The sequence below is a fragment of the Saccopteryx leptura genome, chromosome 2 (assembly GCF_036850995.1).
Source record: "Saccopteryx leptura isolate mSacLep1 chromosome 2, mSacLep1_pri_phased_curated, whole genome shotgun sequence".
Taxonomy (NCBI): Eukaryota; Metazoa; Chordata; class Mammalia; order Chiroptera; family Emballonuridae; genus Saccopteryx; species Saccopteryx leptura.
In genome coordinates, this window is record NC_089504.1 from 3,342,669 (window position 1) to 3,364,748 (window position 22,080).

The following is a 22,080-nucleotide window of genomic DNA, read 5'->3' on the forward strand; positions in this document are numbered from 1 at the left end:
TAAGAGTGTGATCACAGAGCCAGTGTGTGGAGTGGCGGCTTTATCCCTAGCACGGGGTATGATGGTGAGGGCGGGGGCGCTGTCCAGGCCAGGGGCCGGGTGGGACAGGGTGTCCCCGGGCGGAAAAGAATGACCAGCCTGAGAGCTCACACGCGAGCAAAGACGGAGGTATCACTGTGGATGGCGGAAAGTTCTGGAACCGGGTGTGATTTATTTTTTCCAAGATTTTATTTATTGATTTTAGAGAGAGGAGAGAGGGGGGAGGGGAGGAGCAGGAAGCATCAATTCCCACACGTGCCTCGGCCGGGCAAGCCCGGGGCTTCAAACCGGCGACCTCAGCGTTCCAGGTGGATGCTCTACCCACTGCGCCACCACAGGCCGGGCAGAACTGGGTGTGATTTTTTTAATGACCGCTGACCTTCTGGGGGCCCCTGGGTGAGCTATGACTCCTCTCTTTTCCTCCATTCCTCCTTGCCGAGACTGGGATGCCACAAGTGCCTCTCAAGCGTTTGGGGACAAGGTGATGGTGTGAGGCTGGCAGAGCTCTGGGCTGACCTGGGCACGATGGGGGAGGGGGTGGGCGGGGATCTTCTCCGTGGGCCAGAAGCCCAATGCCAGAGGTAGGGCCTGCTCCGGGCCACCCTCCCCAGCCTGCCCTTCGCAGGGAGCCGCCTCTCCTGCACCTGTCACCTGCAGGTCTGTCAAGATGACTGAGGACCGGTGGCTCTCCGGCCTGTGCCTGTTGGGGGCCTGGCACCTCCCAGCGATCCTGCCCCGTGACTTGCGGTGCGGTGGCGAGGGAGGTGGGGGGGGGGGGAGCCGTGATTTATACGACTACGCAGTGCGGAGCCTGCATCGTTCCGCTTGTAATGAGGCGGCTCACGGGAGAAGCAGCCGCTTAGCGGACGTGGGCTGGGGCGGAAGCGGACGTCTGGGAGGCCCATCCATCACCCGCTCTCTCTTCCCGAGAGGCTGCGCAGCATTTTGCTGAACTGGCTGAACACAGCCCAATCGGTTACTCCCTGCAGGAACCTCCAAAAGCCCAACTTGGCCTTAAATGGGAGGCAGGCAGCTCCGCGGAGGGGAAGGTGGAGACAGGCAGGAATGCGAGGTACATTTCCATCGTCCCTGGCGCGCCACGCGCCAAGGGCGCAGTGCCTGCGCGGAGCGCTCTGCCCCGGCTTCCGGCGGTGGGCGCAAGGCTGCCCCACGTGTGAACTTCATTGTCTCGTTAAACTGTGCGGCGTCGGCCCCATTTTACAGATAGGGAAACTGAGGGGCAGGGAGGGGCAGTGGTCCACACAGGTCACGCCAGCATGGAGAGGCCAACGGGCTTCTAAAGCCGGTCTGATTCCAGAGCTTGGGCTGTTTCGGGAGGAGAGGAACCCGGGAGGTAATAGTCCCCACGCCCCCCTCCCCAGGAGTGGGCGCCCAGATCCTTGCCTGGGTCTTTGCCATCTTGTCTTCCGCGGGGAATTGCTATGAAGGGTTTCCCTTGAGGTGGGCGGAAATATATATTTACCCTGGAATGGAGCCGTTTCCTAGGCACCTCTCTAACTAGCTAAATGGCTGGTCCTGCCTCCGTGGGCAGGGAAGCCGCCCACTGTGAGGAAGGAGCCACTCGGCAGGGAAGCGTTTGAGAAGCATTCCCACAAGGCACATTCGTACAAGTCGCCATCATCCCGGCCGGGCCTGGTGAGTCTACCTCACCGAGGGCAGGCGCGCTGTGTCCCGGGAAGACGGGGCACTCCAGAGACGTGGGCAGAGCTTTGGGAGCACTGGGCTGTAGCCCGCCCAGCGGGGTTATCCATACGCTTTGTCAAGAGGCTGGGGAATGGGTCTTGGTCTGCCCAGCCCTGGTGGGTCAACAGGGAGCGCTCATGGGAGCTTTAGCCATGCAGGAGGAGAAGGCTGGAATGAAGCATGGTCTCAGACGGGCATAGCCTAGCCTCTTCATCCTGGGCACACAGAACTGTTTGATTGGGGGGGGGGGGATCTTCATAGAGTGGGGGAGCACAGAGCTGGCATGAGCCCACAGGGATGGCCTAGAGGGGGAGTAAGAAGATGGCCCACCAGTCAACCTTTGCCCCCACCGATGCTGACCACGGTGGGGCCAGTGGACCTCTGACCCGGGCTGGCTGGGCAGCGGGGAGCGGGCTCTTCCAGCCTGGAGATGATCTCTGGCAGGGGCTGCAGATCCCACTCACCCTGCACGGAAGGGACCACGAGGTAAACTGAGGCTGGAGGGCTGAAACAGGGTGCCAGCTCCCCAGCCGCTTGCCCCAGTGGCCTCTTGGGTTCTCGTCCTCAAATTCACCTTGTCCGGAACCAAACTCACCCTTTCCCACCCCGGCTGGCTACTTGGGGGTCCTCACCCGGAGGAGTCCCTGGCCCTTCCACCTCCCCGCTCACCCTCACTTCAGTCTCCGCCCCAAGGGAGCACTCAGAGGCCCCCCTGAGGGCGGGCGGACGTGTCGGCCACACCACCCCCACGGGCTGCCTCACACGCCACACGTCCACCCCACGCCACCCCCACGGGCTGCCCCACACGCCACACGTCCACCCCACGCCACCCCCACGGGCTGCCCCACACGCCACACGTCCACCCCACGCCACCCCCACGGGCTGCCCCACACGCCACACGTCCACCCCACGCCACCCCCACGGGCTGCCCCACACGCCACACGTCCACCCCACGCCACCCCCACGGGCTGCCCCACACGCCACACGTCCACCCCACTCCACCCCCACGGGCTGCCCCACACCACCGTCCCACCCCCACGGGCTGCCCCACGGGCTGCCTCACACGCCACACGTCCCCCCCACACCACCCCCACGGGCTGCCTCACACGCCACACGTCCACCCCACGCCACCCCCACGGGCTGCCTCACACGCCACACGTCCACCCCACGCCACCCCCACGGGCTGCCTCACACGCCACACGTCCACCCCACGCCACCCCCACGGGCTGCCTCACACGCCACACGTCCACCCCACGCCACCCCCACGGGCTGCCTCACGCCACACGTCCACCCCACGCCACCCCCATGGGCTGCCTCACACGCCACACGTCCACCCCACGCCACCCCCACGGGCTGCCTCACGCCACACGTCCACCCCACGCCACCCCCATGGGCTACCTCACACGCCACACGTCCACCCCACGCCACCCCCACGGGCTGCCTCACACGCCCACGCCACCCCCACGGGCTGCCCCACACGCCACACGTCCACCCCACGCCACCCCCACGAGCCAGTCCCTGTCCCGCCCCTTGTGGCTGGGACTTCATTGGGCAATCCATCTGGCTCCCCGTACACTCCCAGGACACCTGCCACAGCATCTGCAGAGCCCTCCGTGCCTAACCCAGCGCCAGGCAGAAAGGAGCCGCCCGTGGGTCCTCATGGGTCCCCGACAAGGAGACGTGGCCCACGCCCAGTCTCAGACGGTTCCGCGTCTCACCTGCCCCTCCCAGCATGCTTTATTTTTAGGCTGTGGGGGAGGTGGCTGGCGCCCTGATCGCACCGCTGAGATTAGTCCCGTGATGTGATGATGTGATGTCACCCAGGAGAGGGTAGCCTCCCTGCGCATGTGGGCGCTGTCGGTTTCTCCCTCGACAGGCCGTTTGTCTGTCTGTCTGTCTGGGTCAGTCTATCACTCCCTGATTTCTCTAATGGTTTTGCCTGAGTGCTTCTTGCCAAAAGCTCCTTGGAGGGTGGTCCTGTCATACTGGGGTCCTCTGGAGCCCCGGGCTGATGAGGGCACAGAGGGGACAGCTGCTGGCTGTCCGGGGCAACGGCGAGGGCGTGGCCAAGGGTGGGCGAGCGTGCACCCCGCCCCCACACACTCACACCCGCCGGGCGGGCGGGCGTACCTGGAAGCGGACGGCTGAGGACTTGTTGCAGTGCATGGAGATGGGAGCGAAGCCGTACAGGGCCTTGAGCATGTCTCGGTTGAAGGAGTTCCAGGGGACAGAGGCAAACTGCTCGGGGACGGAGGTCAGAGGGCAGGTGCAGACTTCCTCGCTGTTGAACCTGGCAGGTGGGAAGGGACGGCCCAGTCTGGGGACTGCAGATGGGAGGGGAGCCCAGTAGGGCACAGGGGACACCTCCCTGCAGATGGGGCGGAGCCCCCAGAGTGGCCCTCGGGTCACCTTCTCCCTGACCAAGCTGCATGCACTAGGCCTCCTAGTGTCTTAGCCCTGTCTCCACGCCAGCAATGGCCAATAGCCTGCATCTCATGACGGCCGGGAATGGCTGCTGCAGGAAGGGGTTAAGGGTGCTTCTGGGGCCAAGTTCAGACTCAGCAGAAAGCCAGTGCAGAGATCCATTGGCGATGCTTGCCACAGGCACCTCAAGGGGCAGTGGAGGTGTGGTTGCCACAGGTGTGCTCACCTGGCTCCGAGAACCTAGCCTGGACCCCTCGCGTCTGCCCAGGCACTTCACCGCAGCGTGGGCTGGGGATTCTGTGTTGGGGTTCCCCTGCCGTGCCCGGAGACAGAGAGCACAGGCAGGCACACCCCAGGGAGCTGTCACCTGTTCACAAGGTGGAAGTACTTCTGCAGGAAGCCAGGGTCCACGGCGCTCTTGCAGAGCTCCAGCTGTGTCTGCGGGTAGTAGTGCACGTAGTTGACACACATCTCCTCCAGGATGCCAAAGCCCCCCTGCAGGACAGAGAGCAGCTGTCAGCACTGGTCCCCCACTCTCAGGTGCTGTCGTCAGCTTTCAGCATTTCTGGGTGGTCCGTGCATTTGTCTGTTCATCTATCTGTCCATCCATCCACCCACCCATCCCTCAATTTATCCTCCCTCCCTTCCTTCCTTCCATCCACCCACCCATCCATCCACCCACCCATCCATCCATCCACCCACCCATCCCTCGATTGATCGATCCATTGATCCATCCATCCATCCATCCATCCTTACATCCATCCAACCATCCATCCATCCACCCATCCATCCATCCGTCATCCATCCATCCACCCACTCACCCATCCCTCGATTGATTGATTCATTGATCCTTCCTTCCTTCCTCCCTCCCTCCCTCCCTCCCTTCCTTCCATCTATCCATCCATCCATCCATCCACCCATCCATCCATTCATCTATCCATCCATCCACCCACCCATCCATCTATCCACTCATCCATCCATCCACCCACCCATCCATCCATCCGTCATCCATCCATCCACCCACCCACCCATCCCTCGATTGATCGATTCATTGATCCTTCCTTCCTTCCATCCACCCACCCATCCATCCACCCACCCATCCCTCGATTGATCCTCCCTCCCTCCCTCCCTCCCTCCCTCCCTCCCTCCCTCCCTTCCTTCCTTCCTTCATCCATCCATCTAACAGTGCCAAGGGGATCTCTGCTCTCTCTCCCACCACTCTGTTGATCAAATGAATGAGGGAGGGGCACCGTGCCCTCCAGCAACCTGCGCTCTAGGTAAGGAGAAAGATGTCCTCTTGAAAGTGTAGACAGTCCAGATTAGAAGCCCCAGGCTGTGTGTGTGCCAGGGCAGGTGGCAGGGAGAAGTCAGGGTGACTTACCACGGTGGCCAGCTTCCTGTCTCCCGTGTTGTATGTGCAGGAAGTGATCAGCACATCCCCCTGTGGAGTCAAGCCAACAGATGCCCATCAGCGCCCGCCAGACCCAGAGTAGCCTGTGCTCTGGGCCTGTCTGCACACGTGGTTGGGCCACAGTACATGGGGTCATCAATCCATTCCTGAGGAGTCCAGCCCTGGCCCCTGGGACCCCACATGTGAGTGTCACAAGCTGAATGTTCCCAGGGCGCGACTACTCTTTGGCTTCTGTGGTTCCTTAGCGCCTAGGCCACAGGCCACCCGGCTGCTGGTTGTATAAACTAGGGGGCCGTGTCACAGCCCACGGTGAACTTGAGCAGTCACTTGAACTTGCCCATATCCTGGGGCTTCCCTTCTGCACAATCAGCAGCCTCTCTGCAACTTCCACGCCCTCGTCTCTCGCTAAAGCTTTTGGGCTTTGTGGCCGGCTGATTAGGCAGACAGACACGTGTCACCCTGAGCGCCTTCTGGTCCCGATCGCTCTGTGGCCTCTCTGTGAAGTTCCAGAGAGCCTCACCATGGGATAGCCCAACCCCTGCTCTGCATGGACACGGACGAGACCTTTGCACAGCCTCCCCCCACCCCCGTCACTGTCTGTCTCTCCCTTCCAGGGAATGCACTCTGGCCCTCCCAGCCACGCTGACCCTGACCCTGACCCTGACCAGGCACTCACCGGGTGGACAGACACGACCTCCTTCAACATGCGGATCTCCTGGGCGGGCAGAGTGGAGGATGGAAGGAAGGGGGACTTCAGAGAGCTGCTGACCATCTCTAGCCACCTCCCGGGCCCCTGGGGGGGGGGTGTCAATCTGCCCCAGCCCACGGGGTAAGGCCGGACTGGCTAAGTTCGGCTTCTTCCAGGAGGGATTAGAACAAGGTGAGTTCCAAGACAGATGTTGCCACGGGGATGCCTGGGTCCCCCACGTCCTGCAAGCGGCCACACACCAGAATCCGCCACGAGTCTCTCTCTTAGATTAAATCCTCCCCGGGGGGGGGGGGGGGACTGGCCACTGGGAACCCTGCCAAGTGTCTGGGCCTGGCCCAGGACAAGGAACCCCGGGACGAGGTGTTTCTATGGCAGTTGGGAGAGAGAAGTTCAAAGAGGCCCCGGCGGGACAGGCAGGCGCGTACCTGGAAGTGAGGGCTGTAGTGGTCGTCCCTGTTCACAATGACCCTCTCGTGGCCGTCACGGGCCAGCACGGTGACCACCTTCCTCCCCGTCAGGTGTGTGTGGAGCTGAGAGGCGAAGATGTGTATCCCCGAGGGAGGCAGGGCCTGCAGGGCAAGGGTGGCAGGGTCAGGGCCTGACCACGGGGCGGGAGGCCCCCATCGCCTGACCACCTGACCACGGGGCGGGAGGCCCCGATCGCCTGACCACCTGACCACGGGGCGGGAGGCCCTGATCACTGCCCTCTGCTCGCCGCTGGCTTTGCCCTCGGCCACAGGCAGTGAGGCCAAGTCCACTCCCCCAGAGCGTTTGTGCTCCTGGTCCTTGTACTTCTCCCCGTCCATTAAATCCCCATCAGAAAACCTTAAGTCACAGGCGTCCCCAAACTATGGCCCGCAGGCCGCAATGCGGCCCCCTGAGGCCATTTATCCAGCCCCCACTGCACTGCTAGAAGGGGCACCTCTTTCATTGGTGGTCAGTGAGAGGACCACTGTATTTGGCAGCCCTCCAATGGTCTGAGGGACAGTGAACTGGCCTCCTGTGTAAAAAGTTTGGAGACCCCTGCCACACGCCGTCCCGAGACTGACGTCCTTCCCGGGGCAGCAGCCTGGCCTGGAGCGTCAGAGGCCAGATCGGGGGTGGACGGCTTCTCTTCGGTCCTTTCCTGAGCCCCTGAAGGCCGGCAGTTCGTTCTGCGTCCACTCAGTAGACCTGAAGGCGAGCCTCCGTGGGCAGGGGCAGCCACGTGAGCACAGCCCCGCCTCCTTGCTCTGTAGCTCGCGTCCGGGGACATGGAGACTGTGCGCTGGGCGGTCCCGTCCTGCGCCCGCCACGCTCCGGCTGCGCACTGGGCGGTCCCGTCCTGCGCCCGCCTCGCTCCGGCTGCGCGCTGGGCGGTCCCGTCCTGCGCCCGCCACGCTCCGGCTGCGCGCTGGGCAGTTCCGTCCTCCGCCTGCCACGCTCCGGCTGCGCGCTGGGCGGTCCCGTCCTGCGCCTGCCACGCTCCGGCTGCGCGCTGGGCGGTCCCGTCCTGCGCCCGCCACGCTCCGGCTGCGCACTGGGCGGTCCCGTCCTGCGCCCGCCACGCTCCGGCTGCGCACTGGGCGGTCCCGTCCTGCGCCCGCCACGCTCCGGCTGCGCACTGGGCGGTCCCGTCCTGCGCCCGCCTCGCTCCGGCTCCAGCTGCCCCGCAGCACGACCTCCCTTCACCTGCACAGTGGCCAGGCGGCCTCCCCCGGCCATCACAGTGACCTTGTATTTTCAGCCGTAGCACCGGACATCAAAGCTTCACCGTTAGGGCATGAGGGAGTTTTACCAGACGGTGGACGCTTTCCCCAAACTAATGTTAACTTTGCTCAGCCAGCACGCTGCCTAACATGCAGGACACGCTGTGAGGGTTCTCCCCACGCCGCGGTCAACCCCCAGACCCTGCACTGCTGGGTTCTGCTCTGTTTCATCTACACCACTGGCTGCTTTAGTCCCTGCTGCCGTTCTCCTGTCGCTGAGTGACCGGCCGCCGGGCTTTCTGCAAGTTGTCTGATGTCACCTCTGTGATGTCTGTCCTGGCCCGCACCAGCTGCCACTCTCCCCGCCCTTGTCATTAGCAGTAGCTTCCTGCCCCCAAGGAGGTCACCCCCAGCCCCGGGCCCTGGCCACGAAGCCTTCTGCATGGCACAGATGTCACCGACGGGTGCTCTGGGGACACAGGAAAGCACGTCAGGTGCCGTGTATGGGGACAGTTTCTCGCCCCTGGTCTCTGGCAGGAGCAAATGTGTCCCGGGCAGGCTGATAACTGTCACCCTCCTGGGCTGGAGGACACTCTGCTGGCTGAATGGTCAGGGGTCCGGGAAGCTTGGGGAGCCCACACGGAGAACAGATCCCAACGGATCGATTCGCTGGAAAGGCAGACGCGCTGCCGACCACACCACCAAGCGGTCTGCGGTGGTGGGCACATCCTTGGAGGCGGGCAGACCCGGGTTCTGCCACTGCCGGCACCGAGACACCCCCCCCCCCCGCAAGCCTCGGGCTCCCCCATCTGTGACATGGCTCGTGGACACGTCCCTGCCGGCCACTCCGAGGGGCTCAGGCTCGGAACAGGGGGACATGTTCACAACATTCACAAAAGACTGTGAAATGCCATCCATACAATATAAAAAGAGCAAGAGTCCATAGTGAGGCAGACAAAGAACCCACTAGGAATGCTGGACAAAGCTTATGAGCAGACACAGAAAGGGACACACAGCCAGGAGACAGGAGAAAGGACCCCCGTCGGGGACGTTCACCCCGCCCAGCAGTAAAATGTTTTCCTCCCGAGTGATGGAGAAAGCATTTAGAATATTGGTCACAGGGTGGGTGGGTTAGTCTGGGACTGGGTGCCCTCTCGTCCTGTGTAGGAAGGAAGGAAAGTGGCATTGGGGGAGGGGGGACGGGCCTGTGAGAGAGTTCTTCAAGCGAAAGCCCCTGTGCGTAGCAACTTCACGTCTAGAATTCTACCTAATAAGCCGTTTCCCTGTGCACAAGGATTTCTCTGCAGCCCTCTTCCTGTCAGCACAAGTTAATAGCATCCTGGGCACTGATCGTTAGGGGACAGTTCAGCACAGGCCAGGACGAGCACCGGGGGTGCAGGACTTGGCGCGGGTGGGGGTCACACCCACTCCTCCGGGAGCTGTGTTCCCCACGGTTTGCTCCGGGTCTTAGTGCTGACCCGCCTTCACACGGGCCCCTTGCACGGCCCTGAGAACTGAGGCTGCCCCCGGCATGTTCACGTTGAGCCCTGGGCAGCTCCCGGGCCCTACCTGGTCCGCCCGCCCCGGAGAAATCCACAGTGACAACCAGGCTGTGCCTTGCTAGGTAGCAGTTCAAAGGCAAGTCACAGGACACACGTTTGGTGTTCAGTTTGTTTTCAAGCCCACACTGCCTGGGAGGGCATGAGGAAATATGGAGGGGCGGAGCCTGGGAGGACACAAAAGAGCCACGAACTGGCTACCTGGGGAGAAGGGAGAGACTGCTGGGCCGGAGTGGGGTGGGGGGTGGGGGGCGGGCGGCGTTACCCTGAGCTGCGTTGTGTGTTTGTAGCGGTGAGGGCATGTGGGGCTTACTCACGCAAACACGCATATTTTTAGATGCAGCTCCTGGAAGGACCGGTCCACAAGGCTGGCCGAGTGGTGCCCGGTTACTGCCGGAGAGGGAGGTGCCCGTGCTGACCAGCCCCCAGGACACTTCGCGGCCCAGAGAGGCAAGAGGGGCCGTGCGGTGGCTGCAGGGGGTTCTGGGCGAAGGAATCCCACACGGCCGCCCGGCCGGCCTGGCTTGCCTGGTCGCCCCCCGTCACGTGGCCTCGTCAGGGGAGCCAGGGCGGTGCCAGGCCCTGCCCCACTCACCAGCTGGGTGCACTTGTCCGTGCAGTAGCCGGTGAGGACGAAAGCCGTCTCCTGCGGAGGAATGGCCATCACGGGCGTGTACACCAGGCCCAGCTCCATGATGCCCGCGTCGAAGCGCCGGAGGGTGGCCGTGTAGTACAGGCGGATGCCCGAGGAGTCATGCCGGCCTGGGGGGACGGGGAGGGCGGCGGAGGTGAGCAGAGGCCATCTGGCCTCCCCCTTCCGGGGCAGACGGACCCCAGCGGCCCTCGGGCAGGAGGCAGCGGGGCCCACCCCACCCCGGCCTCCCACAGCTGTTTGCACCAGGAAGCAGGCGCGGCTGCCATTGCCATGGTGAGGCTCCGTGAGCTCACACCCTGCAAGACCCGGGTGGACAGAGAGGGCCACCGTGTCTCGGAAACCACGTGGCAGGACTGGGTGGCTTGGTCAAGGCAGGTGACCACAGCTGTGCAGTGGAGCTCGGTGGGGGGGCTGGAGGGCTCGCCAACCCCTCCCACAGCGTGACAAGGGCTCTGGCGTTCCTCTTCCACGTTCAGAGGGACCTCAGCGGGAACCAGCCTGCCAGCTGACCTGTCCCTGGGGTTTGGGCCAGGAGGAGGCCACAGAGCTCCGTCCACAGGCCCATCTCCCAGGGAGGCCTCAGCCCCTCGTCCACACGGGAAGGGAGAGCGCGTCTGTCCGTTGAGGTCGACGAGGAGCTCTAAAGTGCCCTGTGTTCGTGGCTTCCCACCTTCTTCCTGTGACCACTGTCCCACAGGGTCCAGGCGGACCCGGGGCGCCTGCTGAGCGGACGGCCGTCTCAGGGAAAACCTCCGCAGGTGCAGGGCCCCCCGGAGCAGGGCGGCACTAAAGGGTGCAGCCCCTCAGCCCCCCCCCCGGCTCACACACGGTCCAGGGCCCCCCTCGGTCAACAGTGTGCAGGGAGCTCTCAGACCAGTGCCTGCCCCTCCGTGAGCCTCAGCGCGCCGTCCAGGGTCTCTTCCAAGGGGGGTCTCGGTGCTTCTGCCCATCACGGTGCAGCCACACCTGCCGGCTCTGCCCGAAGCTGCTGATCGGAGAGCCCGCCCAGCTCCCTGGGCGGCCTCCCAGCGCTCACACGGAGGTGAGGGTCAGAGGCCCGCGGGTCCTGCCGCCCACGGGCACAGCCACACGGCCAGGTGGCCTCTAGCTCCCTCTCTCTCTCGCCCTCCGCCAGCCTGGCGTCGGTCAGTGACGAGGTCCTGAGCACTGTGGGACAGAGTGCGGGGAGAGGCCCGCGGGAGGGCAGAGGAAGCTGGACAGCTCCTCGGAACGTCCAGGAGAGCTGGGGATGGATGGTGCAGAGCCCCGTCACTGAGGAATCCTCCCCAATTTACAGACGTGGACACTGAGGCTCAGAGCCCGATCTGAGGACCGTGCCCGAGATCGCCAGTCTGGGAAGTGACCAAGGTGGGGTGGGAGCCCAGGGCGTTGTTGGGGGCCCGGTGGCTCCCTGCTCGCTTGCTTGGAGGGGAAGCCAGGAAGGCCCCTCCTGCCTCTGCCTCCCTCTCCTCCAATTCCATGCCCCCTCCCCTCCCCCGCAACGTCCACCCTCAGCCTCTGTATCTCTGGGCTGACCGCATCAGAGGACGATGACAAAAACGGAGATGCGACGGGTGCACGTGCAGAGGGGGGACCATGCGGAGCTGTATTCATAGAAGAGCGGCCGTCCCCAGACGTGGGGGCGGGGGAGTGCCAGGCAGGAACATCCTCGTGTTTGCAAAGGATCCATAAATACAAGCCGGTAGCCAGGAAGAGACAGACTTCCCTGATGCCCAAGGAGCTTTCAAAACCCCATCGAAACGAGTTGAAACGAGCAATAAATCCTGTCTCACGCGCAAGCCCCAGCCGCCTCACGCCTTTCTGTGTGCGTGCTGTAGATAACTCCCGCGGCGCTGGAAGGGCCGGTCGTGCCGCCGCCGGGAGGCGAGAAAGTCTCCGGAGTGGTTGGCACGCCCAGCGCCGTGCCTGCGGGCTCACACTCGAGCTCTTCCCGGCCCCAGCAGGGCCGTGGGAGGTGAGCCAATGCGGCAGGGTGAGGGCCACCCACCCCGTCACGCAGCTAGGGAGGGACAGGCTGGGGGACCCAGCCTGGAGCTGGAATCTTACCTCACACACTCTCTCTGCCCCCCCACCCCAACTTACACAAGTGGAATGAATATCGTTAAAAAGAGAGAAAGCAAGAGGAAGAAGGCTATGTGTTTGTCTGTGATAGAGGATGCTGGTGAGAGAGAGAGGAAAATCATTTCAGTTTCCGACTCGGCATCGGCTGATATCCCCATCCTATAGACCAGGGGTCCCCAAACTTTTTACACAGGGGGGCCAGTTCACTGTCCCTCAGACCGTTGGAGGGCCGGACTATAAAAAAACTATGAACAAATCCCTATGCACACTGCACATATCTTATTTTTAAAGTAAAAAAACAAAACGGGAACAAATACAATATTTAAAATAAAGAACAAGTAAATTTAAATCAACAAACTGACCAGTATTTCAATGGGAACTATGTTCCTCTCACTGACCACCAATGAAAGAGGTGCCCCTTCCAAAAGTGCGGTGGGGGCCAGATAAATGGCCTCAGGGGGCTGCATGCAGCCCACGGGCCATAGTTTGGGGACCCCTGCTATAGATAGAGTATCCGTGAGTGATCCACCTTAAGGAGCACGGCGAGAGACGCAGAGCCGCCGCCCGGAGCTGTCTGCCCCAGCTCACTTTCCCTCCTGACTCGACATAGATTTGGGTGAGTGATTTCCCAGGGCTGAAGCAATGTGCCCGCAAATTATTGGTTTTCGTGACCAGCACCAGCAAGCCGAAGGGCTTCTGAGGGGAGGACAGAGGCGGGCCCTGCGGAAACAGCCCTCGGGGCCGCCTACCTTGTATCTTCAGCGGGTTGTGGTAGTGAACTTCCAGGCGGAGAAACCTCGAGGACCCGGGGCCCCCGAAAGCAAGGCCAGCTTCCTCCGGGTAATAAAAGGCCTGCGGGGAGCAGGAGGGAGGGGTGCCGGGCGTTCAGACACCGCAGCCTCGGCGGACAGGCGGGCTGGGTGTCCGAGGGGGGTCCTGGCTGGAAACACCACCACCACCGCTGCCAGGGCCTGAGCTGCGGTGGGTGGTGTTGGTGGAGCAGCTGGGTTAACACAATGCTCTCCCACGAACGGGCAGCCAGCAGCGCACACGGGTGTTCCTGGACCCGGGGTCAGCGAGTGGGGTGCTGGTACCCCTCGGCCAGCCTTCGGCCCTGACCCCCTGCTGGGCCGCCTCTGGATGTGGGGGAAGCTAAGGAAAGCCCCACGGGTGCAGCCCAGGGAGGCTGTAGCAGCTGCCCTGCCACCGGCCAGCCAGGCCCACCCCGGGCACAAACCCCACCACGTCCAGCCAGGCCCACCCCGGGCACAAACCCCACCACGTCCAGCCAGGCCCACCCCGGGCACAAACCCCACCACGTCCAGCCAGGCCCACCCCGGGCACAAACCCCACCACGTCCAGCCAGGCCCACCCCGGGCACAAGCCCCACCACGTCCAGCCAGGCCCACCCCGGGCACAAGCCCCACCACGTCCAGCCAGGCCCACCCCGGGCACAAGCCCCACCACGTCCAGCCAGGCCCACCCCGGGCACAAGCCCCACCACGTCCAGCCAGGCCCACCCCGGGCACAAGCCCCACCACGTCCAGCCAGGCCCACCCCGGGCACAAGCCCCACCACGTCCAGCCAGGCCCACCCCGGGCACAAACCCCACCACGTCCAGCCAGGCCCACCCCGGGCACAAACCCCACCACGTCCAGCCAGGCCCACCCCGGGCACAAACCCCACCACGTCCAGCCAGGCCCACCCCGGGCACAAACCCCACCACGTCCGGCCAGGACACGAGACCGGAGCCACGAGAACAGAGCTCGGGGGCCTTTCCATCTTTATAGAAAACTAACAACGGCAGGAAAAGTCTCCGTAGCGGTGCAAGGCAGGCCACGAGCCGGCAGCCGGGGGTGTTTGGGGCGTGGGTCCCCTCTGGTGGCCGCATGAGCCCCCACCCACCCCCCAGAGCCCCTCTCCTTGGGGCCTCTCACACAGAGACACGGGCACACCGGGTGTGGGGGGCTGGGGACCCGGAAGGCTCCCCGGAGGTGCCGCACCTTGGCACCCAGGGCCCAGGCGGCCAGCACGTGGCGACAGTAGTTGAGGCGCTCGGGCTTCATCTTGGAGTCGCAGGGCCCGCTGAACCTGGGGAGGCTCTCGAACTCCGCGGCGCACTGGAAGACCTCCATGTGGTGCACCAGGGCCTCGTTGCCCTCGGTGACGATGGGCTCATACTGCGGGGTGGAGGGGACACTGAGTTTGGGGCAGCGGAAGGCCACCCGCCCGCCCCTGAGGAGGGCTCTGGCCCCAGCATCTCCCCTCCCTGGGCCTCGGCTTGCCCATCTGTGAAATGAGAGGGTTGAGCCAGGCGAGTTCCCAGAGTGCTGCTGGGGCTCACGGGTCTGAGGCCGCAGAGCCATCGACCTGGAACCAGGCAGAACCTGCCGGAAGCCCGTGGAGAGCTCCTCAGGGAGGGAAGTGAGGGGCCCAGGCAAGCCATCTCCTGAAACGGGGGGGGGGGGCAGGAAGGTGGCTGTCCTTGTGAGAATGTGGTGGTGGCTGGACGAGGACACAAAGGCTGCCCCTCCCGCTCCCCAGGGCTGAGCCCTGAGCCCTGAGCCCAGGACCGGCCGCGTCCTGCTGTGGGACTTTGTGGGACTCACACAGCATCTCTCCTGGGCACAGGAATGCCAACACCCAGGGCTGCGTGGGGGCCACCGTGGAGATGGCGCGGGAAACCCACCTCCCCTTCCCCTACAGCCACTGCCATCACTGTTCTCTCTCCAGGCGGGTGTAGAGCCCTTGTGTTCTGAGTTAAGCTGCCTTTTAATGAAGGAGGAGGTGGCCCGACAGACAGACAGACAGACAGCCATTTCTGTCCCAAGGGAAGAGGCAGAGCTCAAGCTATTAGTTGCCTTCGGTCCAGCTGGGAAGCTGGGGTACAGAGACCCCGGGAGGTGGGGAGTGAGCAGGGCAACGGGGGGTCAGACTGCAGGAAGGTCCAGGCGATCCCAGGACACCCGCTAGAACCAGGACCACGGACAGCTCCCTGGGACAGCGGGCTCTCTGCTCTCTGCAGGCCTCTGAGGCCCAGGGCCCCCCGCCGGACAGACCACCAGCCCCGTACCATGACAATGTGGTGGCGGGGGAAGCCGGCGGGGAGCTCGGTCATGTAGCACCAGTACGTGGTCTCCTGGCCGGGCACCAGGACGCCGGGGGCCCGGATCTCCATGGTGCGTGTGTCCGCGGGCAGGGCCGGGACGGGGATGTTGGGCTTCAGCAGCTGCACCCTCTGCAGCCCCGTCTGCAGCCTGGAGGTGTCGATGGCCTCCAGCGAGGGGAAGGGCCGCTCCAGGATCCCGTACACCAAGTGGACCGTGCCGTCCTGCAGCCGAGACGGGGGCCTGCACTCACCCACTCAGACAGAGCCCCGGAACTGGGCTCCTCGGTAACCCAGGGGGTGCCAGGTCTCTGCCTCCCCCCTTACTGGCTGCTGACATGCCTGGCACTGACCTCGTTGAGCTACACTGACCAATACGGCTGCGACCAGCCCCCCTGGGGGAGAGGGAAGTAGAAAGCTCTAGTCACTGACGAGCTGGGGGTGTGTGGGGAGGTCACAGGCAGACTCCGAGAGGCAGGGAGGGGGCTGGGGCTGGCTTTCTCACGGGCTGCCGTGAGTGTGAGCCCAGATCCACCTGTGGGAAATGCCCTGATGTGGTGGTTTTCTGGACGCCGGTGGGTGTGCGTGTGTTTATATAGGCGGCGGCAGCTAATTGCTCTCTTGAGTTCATGGCCACATGAACCTGGGGGCCCTGGGTGCTGCTCTGGGCAGGGAGTGTGTCAAAGCACCAGGCAGGAGGCTCCCCCTCACCCAGCCTGGAGGCTTTGAGCCGAGCACACGTGGTGGGCACCGGGCGGACCCCCCCACTCAGGGTGTCCCCTGCCTGCCCTTGCCTCGTCCTCGGAGCAGGCAGGGCAGGAGGCTCCCCCTCACCCAGCCTGGAGGCTTTGAGCCGAGCACACGTGGTGGGCACCGGGCGGACCCCCCCACTCAGGGTGTCCCCTGCCTGCCCTTGCCTGTCCGGCAGGGCAGGGGGGCGAGGGCCCGGACAGTATGCTCGGCCCCCACCGGCCGCGAGCCTCTGGACACGTTCTTCCCCCGTTTGGCCTCAGTTTCCTCCTCTGGCGTGCCGCCAGCTCACGTCACTACTGTCCCATAAAGGCTACTCAAGATGGTGATGTCATAGTACGCTAAAAGGTAAAAAGGATTGCAACTTCGAGGACAAGGTGGGTCGTGTCCCCCTAACTGGGGTCTGGGAGCGGCATGAGGACCTGGTGGTGGGGGGGGGTGTTTAGATCTGATGTGGCGATGACTCCCAGACGGAGCTGGTCAGACTTTACAGATCACCCAGCTTCCCTTTGTGCTTTACAGATAGGGAAACTGAGGCCCGTGGGGGGGGGGTAGGAATCTGCCCTGAGCCTCAGAGCTCGTTGGCAACAAGGCCGGGCTTGGGAAACCAGGCATCCTGGTCTCTTCCCAGAATTCCACCCAGAGATGAAGAACCAGGAACTCATCCGGAGCGAGATCACGCCGGTCCCACTTTGAGAGGCTTCGGGGCAAGGGCCCTCGTCTAGAACCGCTGTCTACGTGTCGACGAGAGCTCTTGCTGGAGGATCAGAGGCGGAGGGCAGAGGTCTCCGGAACTGCCTTGTTCGCACCCTGCTGCCTCTGGGGTCCCTCCTTGGTGTCCTCTGTGTGCTCAACTGGCCCAGGGACGCCACCCCTGATACGATAGTGCTCCCCGCAGCCCACGACGTCCTGGGCTCGGCGGCCACCCACCTCGATTAGGTAATCCTGGGGGTCGCAGGTACTAAGGGGCCTCGTGAAGAGCAGGGACAGGCCCTCCGGGGTCCGCTGTGCCTGCAGCAGCTGGTAGTCCTGCTGGGCGTCCAAGTGAATCTGTCCCTTGTGGTCACTCCAAGCATCCTGCAGAGACGAGAACAGGCTCAGGGCGCCCCAAGCCCAGCCAGAGGCCAGAGCACCAGGTTGCTGCCCGCAGCGCAGCCCTGAGGGACACTCCTGGGTGCCCTGTGGATCTGGGGTTCTGGTCGAGGTCGGGGCACAGTCTCACTGTCTGTGTCTGCCTGGAGACAGCGTGACTCTAGCTCGCTGTCTCTGCCACCCTGAAGGGGGGCTCTCCAGGGACAGACAGGGCTCTCGGGGCTGGTGAGCCTCGCAGAGTCACAGACCTCTGGGCGGCACCCAGGAATCGGCCTTGCTAAGCGAGTGCCATGATTGGGGATGGGCCTTAGACAAACACAAGTCCCATTGGTCCGTGGAAGAAGGGATGAGGGCGGAGCATGGAGCCTTGGAGAGGGGAGACGGGGAGAGGAGCTGTCCTGGGGGGGGTGGGGGCGGTGGCGAGAGAGAAACCGAGCACCGTGTTGAGGGTGGCACTCAGCTCAGGCACCCGTGCTGTGCTCATCCAGCCCTGAGTGTGAACACTGCGCCCTTGGCACCTGGCTCCCCTCGCCCTGGTCCCAGCCTTGCCTGGGGAGGGTAAACTGAGGCCCAGGGATGAAGCAGACCTGCTCCCCCAGGATGTTAAGGAGATCTGGCTGACCCCTGTCAGACCTCCCCTGGCCCCAGCTGCTTCCCTTGCACCGGGGGCTTCAGGCCAGCGCAGGAGGAGAAGCCCCCCTGAGGGTGAAGCTAGGCAGGATGAGCCCCCCCAGTGAGCAGACCTGTCCCCACTGGGAGCACCACAGGTCCTTGACTGTAGTGTGTGTGTGTGAGAGAGAGGGACAGATAGGAACAGACAGGAAGGGAGAGAGATGAGACGCATCAATTCGTCGTTGTGGCTTCTTAGTTGTTCATTGATTGCTTTCTCATATGTGCCTGAACCGGGGGTCTACAGCAGAGCGAGTGACCCCTTGCTCCAGCCAGCCACCTTGGGTCCAAGCTGGTGAGCTTGGCTTAAACCAGATGAGCTGGTGACCTCGGGGTCTCGAACCTGGGTCCTCCACGTCCCAGTCTGATGCTCTTTCCACTGTGCCACTGCCTAGTCAGGCAGGGCTTTTTTTAAAAAAAACAACAACCTGTTTCTAGGACTAAAGATTGTTTTCTTCACTTCCTTGAGGAAAAAAAATAAATCTGCACCAGATTTTGCAAAAATTTTTCCTAGAGAAAAGTGCCACCAGGCAGCTCAGCGCCTGCTGGGGGTGGGTGGAGGGGACCACTGTTGGTGTTCAGAGGACTCGTTTTAAACGGAGGCAGAAAGTTCGCCCGCAAGACTGGGGCTGGGAATACAGCATGTATTCTTTGAACATATTGCTAAAGGCGGAGAAACAATTCTGACATTTGTTTGCCTAGAAATTTGTTGTGCAAATGAATCTTGCCGTGGGTGTGCAGGAGGGCGAGGTCCCGGGCCCCCTGGGCAGACAGCCGGGAGTCGGGAAGCTCGGCCCCGGGAGAAGCTGGCGCTCTGGCTCTGAATGGGGGCTGCCTCGGGTCTTTCTTGGCCGTGACCCCTCCCCAGCCACTGCACGTCCTTGTGTGTGGGAGGCAGGGCAGCCCGGAGGGCCAGTGGTGGCCCAGCCTGCCTGGGTGGCCGCAAACCAGGGGCTGCAGACCCCCACCCCCACCCCAGCTGCTGGCCACACCTGTGAAATGGGCCTCCCGGCCTCCCGGAGAGTTGTCATGGGGATGGAGGCAGTATAGTCGGGTTCCAGAGATATCAGCCGCTGTCAGCTCAGGTCAACTCACAGAGACCCAGAGAATAGAGAGAGAGACCCTCCCCACTCCTCCAGTGAGGACACAGAGGCCGGGAGTCCGGGTCACACGCATTGCCCCTGACTTGGGAGCGTCTGCTGGTTTTCCCCGCTCCATGGAGTAAAAGCCCCTCTGTTCACAGATAAAGTAACTTCTAACTTTAAAAAATGGTTAACTTTTCTATGTCTGTTTCTTTGTGGAGAGAGTTGTGGTTTGTGCTCAGAGAGACCCTGGTGGTCAAGCCCATCTGGAGAGGAGGGTGAGAGGGTAGCTCAGGGGAGGTGCTGTCCCCCAACACACACCTCTGGGACCTCCCTTCAAAGTGTCAAGGCCCCAAAGTTGCTCTAGTTTGAAAAAAACCCCCACAACATTTCTCCCTTTCTCCACCCTGTGGGGCAATAAGGGGGTGAATGTTGAAGGCAAGGAGACGAGAGCTCAGGTCTGTGGGTTCGCTCCACACCTCACCCGGGGGGCAGGGGCAGGGGGGGGGGGTCTGCACCTGCTCGGTTTCCCTGCGTGTGCAGAGCTCAGCCTGCCGGGTGCCAGGGTGTGCCTGCCGGGCGCCACCAGGCCCGCGTTGGAGGGTGTGGGTGCCCTGGATGCTGTGTGTGTGAGTGGAGAAGGTGGGGTCTGAACTCATAAGGGGGGTGGCGGTGGAGCAGTGAGCATGTATGTGGCCTGTGTGTCCTTCCTACGTGGCTGTCCTCCTTGGGCACATGGGGTCCTCCTGTTTGGAGTGTGCAGTCAAAGACCATAGAAAGCACCTATTTCTCACAGATGTCCTCAAATTGTCATCCCCAAGACACCCAAGCCAGGGACACGAGATTAAGGAGGGTGAGTGCCGGAGGAAGGCCAGCCATGGGGCCGGGTAGGGCCGAAATCAGGGCAGGGGAAAGGCTTACCCCAAAATAGGCACTGTCCCCATCCGTCCAGAGCACCACCAGGTCGGCGTTCTCCAGCTCGCCGCGGTCCGACATCCCGAACAGGACCCCGGCCTTGAGCTCCCGCACCAGCAGCTGGAAGTGGACCGTCTCCCGGGCGTAGCTGACGTTCCAGGAGAGCTCCAGGGTCCCCTCGGGGTCCAGGGGGATGTGGTAGGGGAAGGGGCTCTCGGGGGGCGCCGAGCCCTGCAGCGCGGCCACCAGGATGACCAGGAAGACAGCCACCGCCGTGCCGTACATGGAGGCGGCCTCCCGCGTGCTGGGGCTGGGGACCTGCATGGCTGGGTGAGAGCCCGGCCGCCCCACCTGGACATTTATGTCCTGGGCCCCCCGGGGCAGCGGGCCCAGGCGGCAGCTTTAATCACATTTGTCTGGTGGGGAATTCAATTGTCCCCGTGACCCTCCCACCAGCTCGTGCCCGGGGCCAAACGCTTTGCCTCCCCCCTGCTCTCCTAATTGGCACTAATGGCATATGGACATTATCCGTGGGGATTGGAGCAGACTGGGGCGGACTGCGCTTCCTCCGACCCGTCCCCCCAAGAGTTACCGCCGAGCGGCTCCTCCTGGTAGCCAGAAAGCCTTTCGGACTCCCTCCATCCGGCCAGGCGCTGGGGCTGACCACCAGGCCGTCCTGTCCCCGCCCCCGCCCCCCCCCCCGCAGCGGATGGGACGGGCCCCGGGCCATCCCACTCGTGGAGGGGCGGACTGAGACCCCAGGGTGCTCTCCGGGGTAACCAGTGAGTAATGAGATGGGGCCTGGCCCAGTGAGCCGCTTTCTACAGGGCTGGAGGGCGGACCACCTTCAAACTAAAAATAAGAGACGGTCCCCAAATAGGCCCTGTGTTGAGACACTCTCTCCACGGCCTGCTGTTCCTCTCTGTTCCCCCACAGGCTCCAGCCGGCACCACAGCTGCTCTGGCACGAGTGGGTGCAGCGCTGCGGGGGTGGGGGCGGGGGGAGGGGGCGGGGGCCTCTCTGGGGAGCAGACAGACGTGCAGAGCGGTCCGGGCGTGCAGCACCTTGCTGCTGGCGGACGGGGGCGGAAAGGGGTGTGAGCAACAGGCCTGCTTCCCGGTCGCCAGGGCTCCCAAACCCTCGACCTCCTCCAGCCAGGAGTGGACCCAGCCTGAACGTGAGCCCTCCCGGGCCAGTACACGGTGCAGAGGCCACCGACCGGACCAGCAACCTCCCCCCAGGCCCTACCCCCGGCCGAGCCGGAGCCTCCGTAGATTTTATTTCCTTGTTCTCGTCCGAGTCTCTGTTCCTGCTGATTCCAGTGGAATTCCTCTGACCTTGGCCCCCTCTGAGGGCAGCCCCCTGCACCCCGGCTGAGAGCACCCCTGGACCTCGGACTCACTGTCACCATGTGTGACAGGAGCACAGGCACCCCCCAGAGAGGGCCGCTGTCTCACCCCTACTCGTGGCTGCTGCTGACCCCTGGGAGTGAATGTCCAGGCTGCACCGTTCTGGAAAGAGTCTGGAGAATGAGACCTGGTCTCAGGTCTCCCCTGGTGTGGGCCTGCCCAACTGAGGCAGCTTTGCCTAAAAGCCTTTGGGACGGACTCCGTAGCAGCCCGATACTCCTTGGTGACCCCCAGCCCTCGGACCGCGGTCCTTCTGGGTTCTACCTAAGCCCCTTCCCCCTCCCGGAAGCAAACCTGCCCGCCCAGGACTGCCAGTTTTCACCAGTGCTCAGTGCCTGAGACCCGGCCAGCCCCCAGGGCCTGCTTCTGGGGCTGTGATCTTTTCACATCCTTCCCCAGGGGCCCAAGGTGGTGCCCACAGTGCCGTTCCAGCACTAATTCTTTCTTTCTTTCTTTCTTTCTTTCTTTCTTCCTTCCTTCCTTCCTTCCTTCCTTCCTTCCTTCCTTCCTCCCTCCCTCCCTCCCTCCCTCCCTCCCTCCCTCCCTTCCTTCCTTCCTTCCTTCCTTCTTCCTTCCTTCCCTCCTTCCCTCCCTCCCTCCCTCCTCCCTCCCTCCTTTCTTCCTCCCTTCCTTCCTTCCTTCCTTCCTTCCTTCCCCCCACCACCCTTTCTCTCGCTCCAGCTCTGGCCACTGTGCTGGCAACGGGGTGGTGGGAGGGGCATCTCAAGCAGTGGGTGGGGCAGACAGTCCCCGCCCCATGCAGAGCAGAGTGGGTGACTGGTTCTG

At 63.3% G+C, this 22,080-nt stretch overlaps 1 protein-coding gene across 1 annotated transcript; it reads right to left on the reverse strand.

The window, feature by feature from the left end:
- Positions 1–207: 207 nt before the first annotated feature.
- On the reverse strand, positions 208–20,235 carry DBH (dopamine beta-hydroxylase). Its single transcript, XM_066366760.1, has 12 exons — positions 19,892–20,235; positions 17,058–17,204; positions 15,345–15,602; positions 14,275–14,451; positions 13,021–13,123; positions 10,130–10,296; positions 6,713–6,856; positions 6,255–6,293; positions 5,549–5,608; positions 4,535–4,662; positions 3,874–4,033; positions 208–2,208 (listed from the first exon to the last, which is right to left on the reverse strand). Exons 1-12 carry the CDS (start codon positions 20,207–20,209, stop codon positions 2,077–2,079), a joined length of 1,833 nt encoding a protein of 610 aa, XP_066222857.1. The 5' UTR covers positions 20,210–20,235; the 3' UTR covers positions 208–2,076.
- Between the last annotated feature and the right edge of the window lie 1,845 nt (positions 20,236–22,080).

Coding starts and splice junctions, on each gene's coding strand:
- DBH (XM_066366760.1), bottom strand. CDS start 20,209: ATGCAGGTCCCCAGCCCCAGCACGCGGGAGGCCGCCTCCATGTACGGC. Junction 10,297..13,020: donor CAACCCGCTGAAGATACAAG/GTAGGCGGCCCC, acceptor CCGTCCCCCCAG/GCCGGCATGACTCCTCGGGC. Junction 6,294..6,712: donor ACTACAGCCCTCACTTCCAG/GTACGCGCCTGC, acceptor CTGCCCGCCCAG/GAGATCCGCATGTTGAAGGA.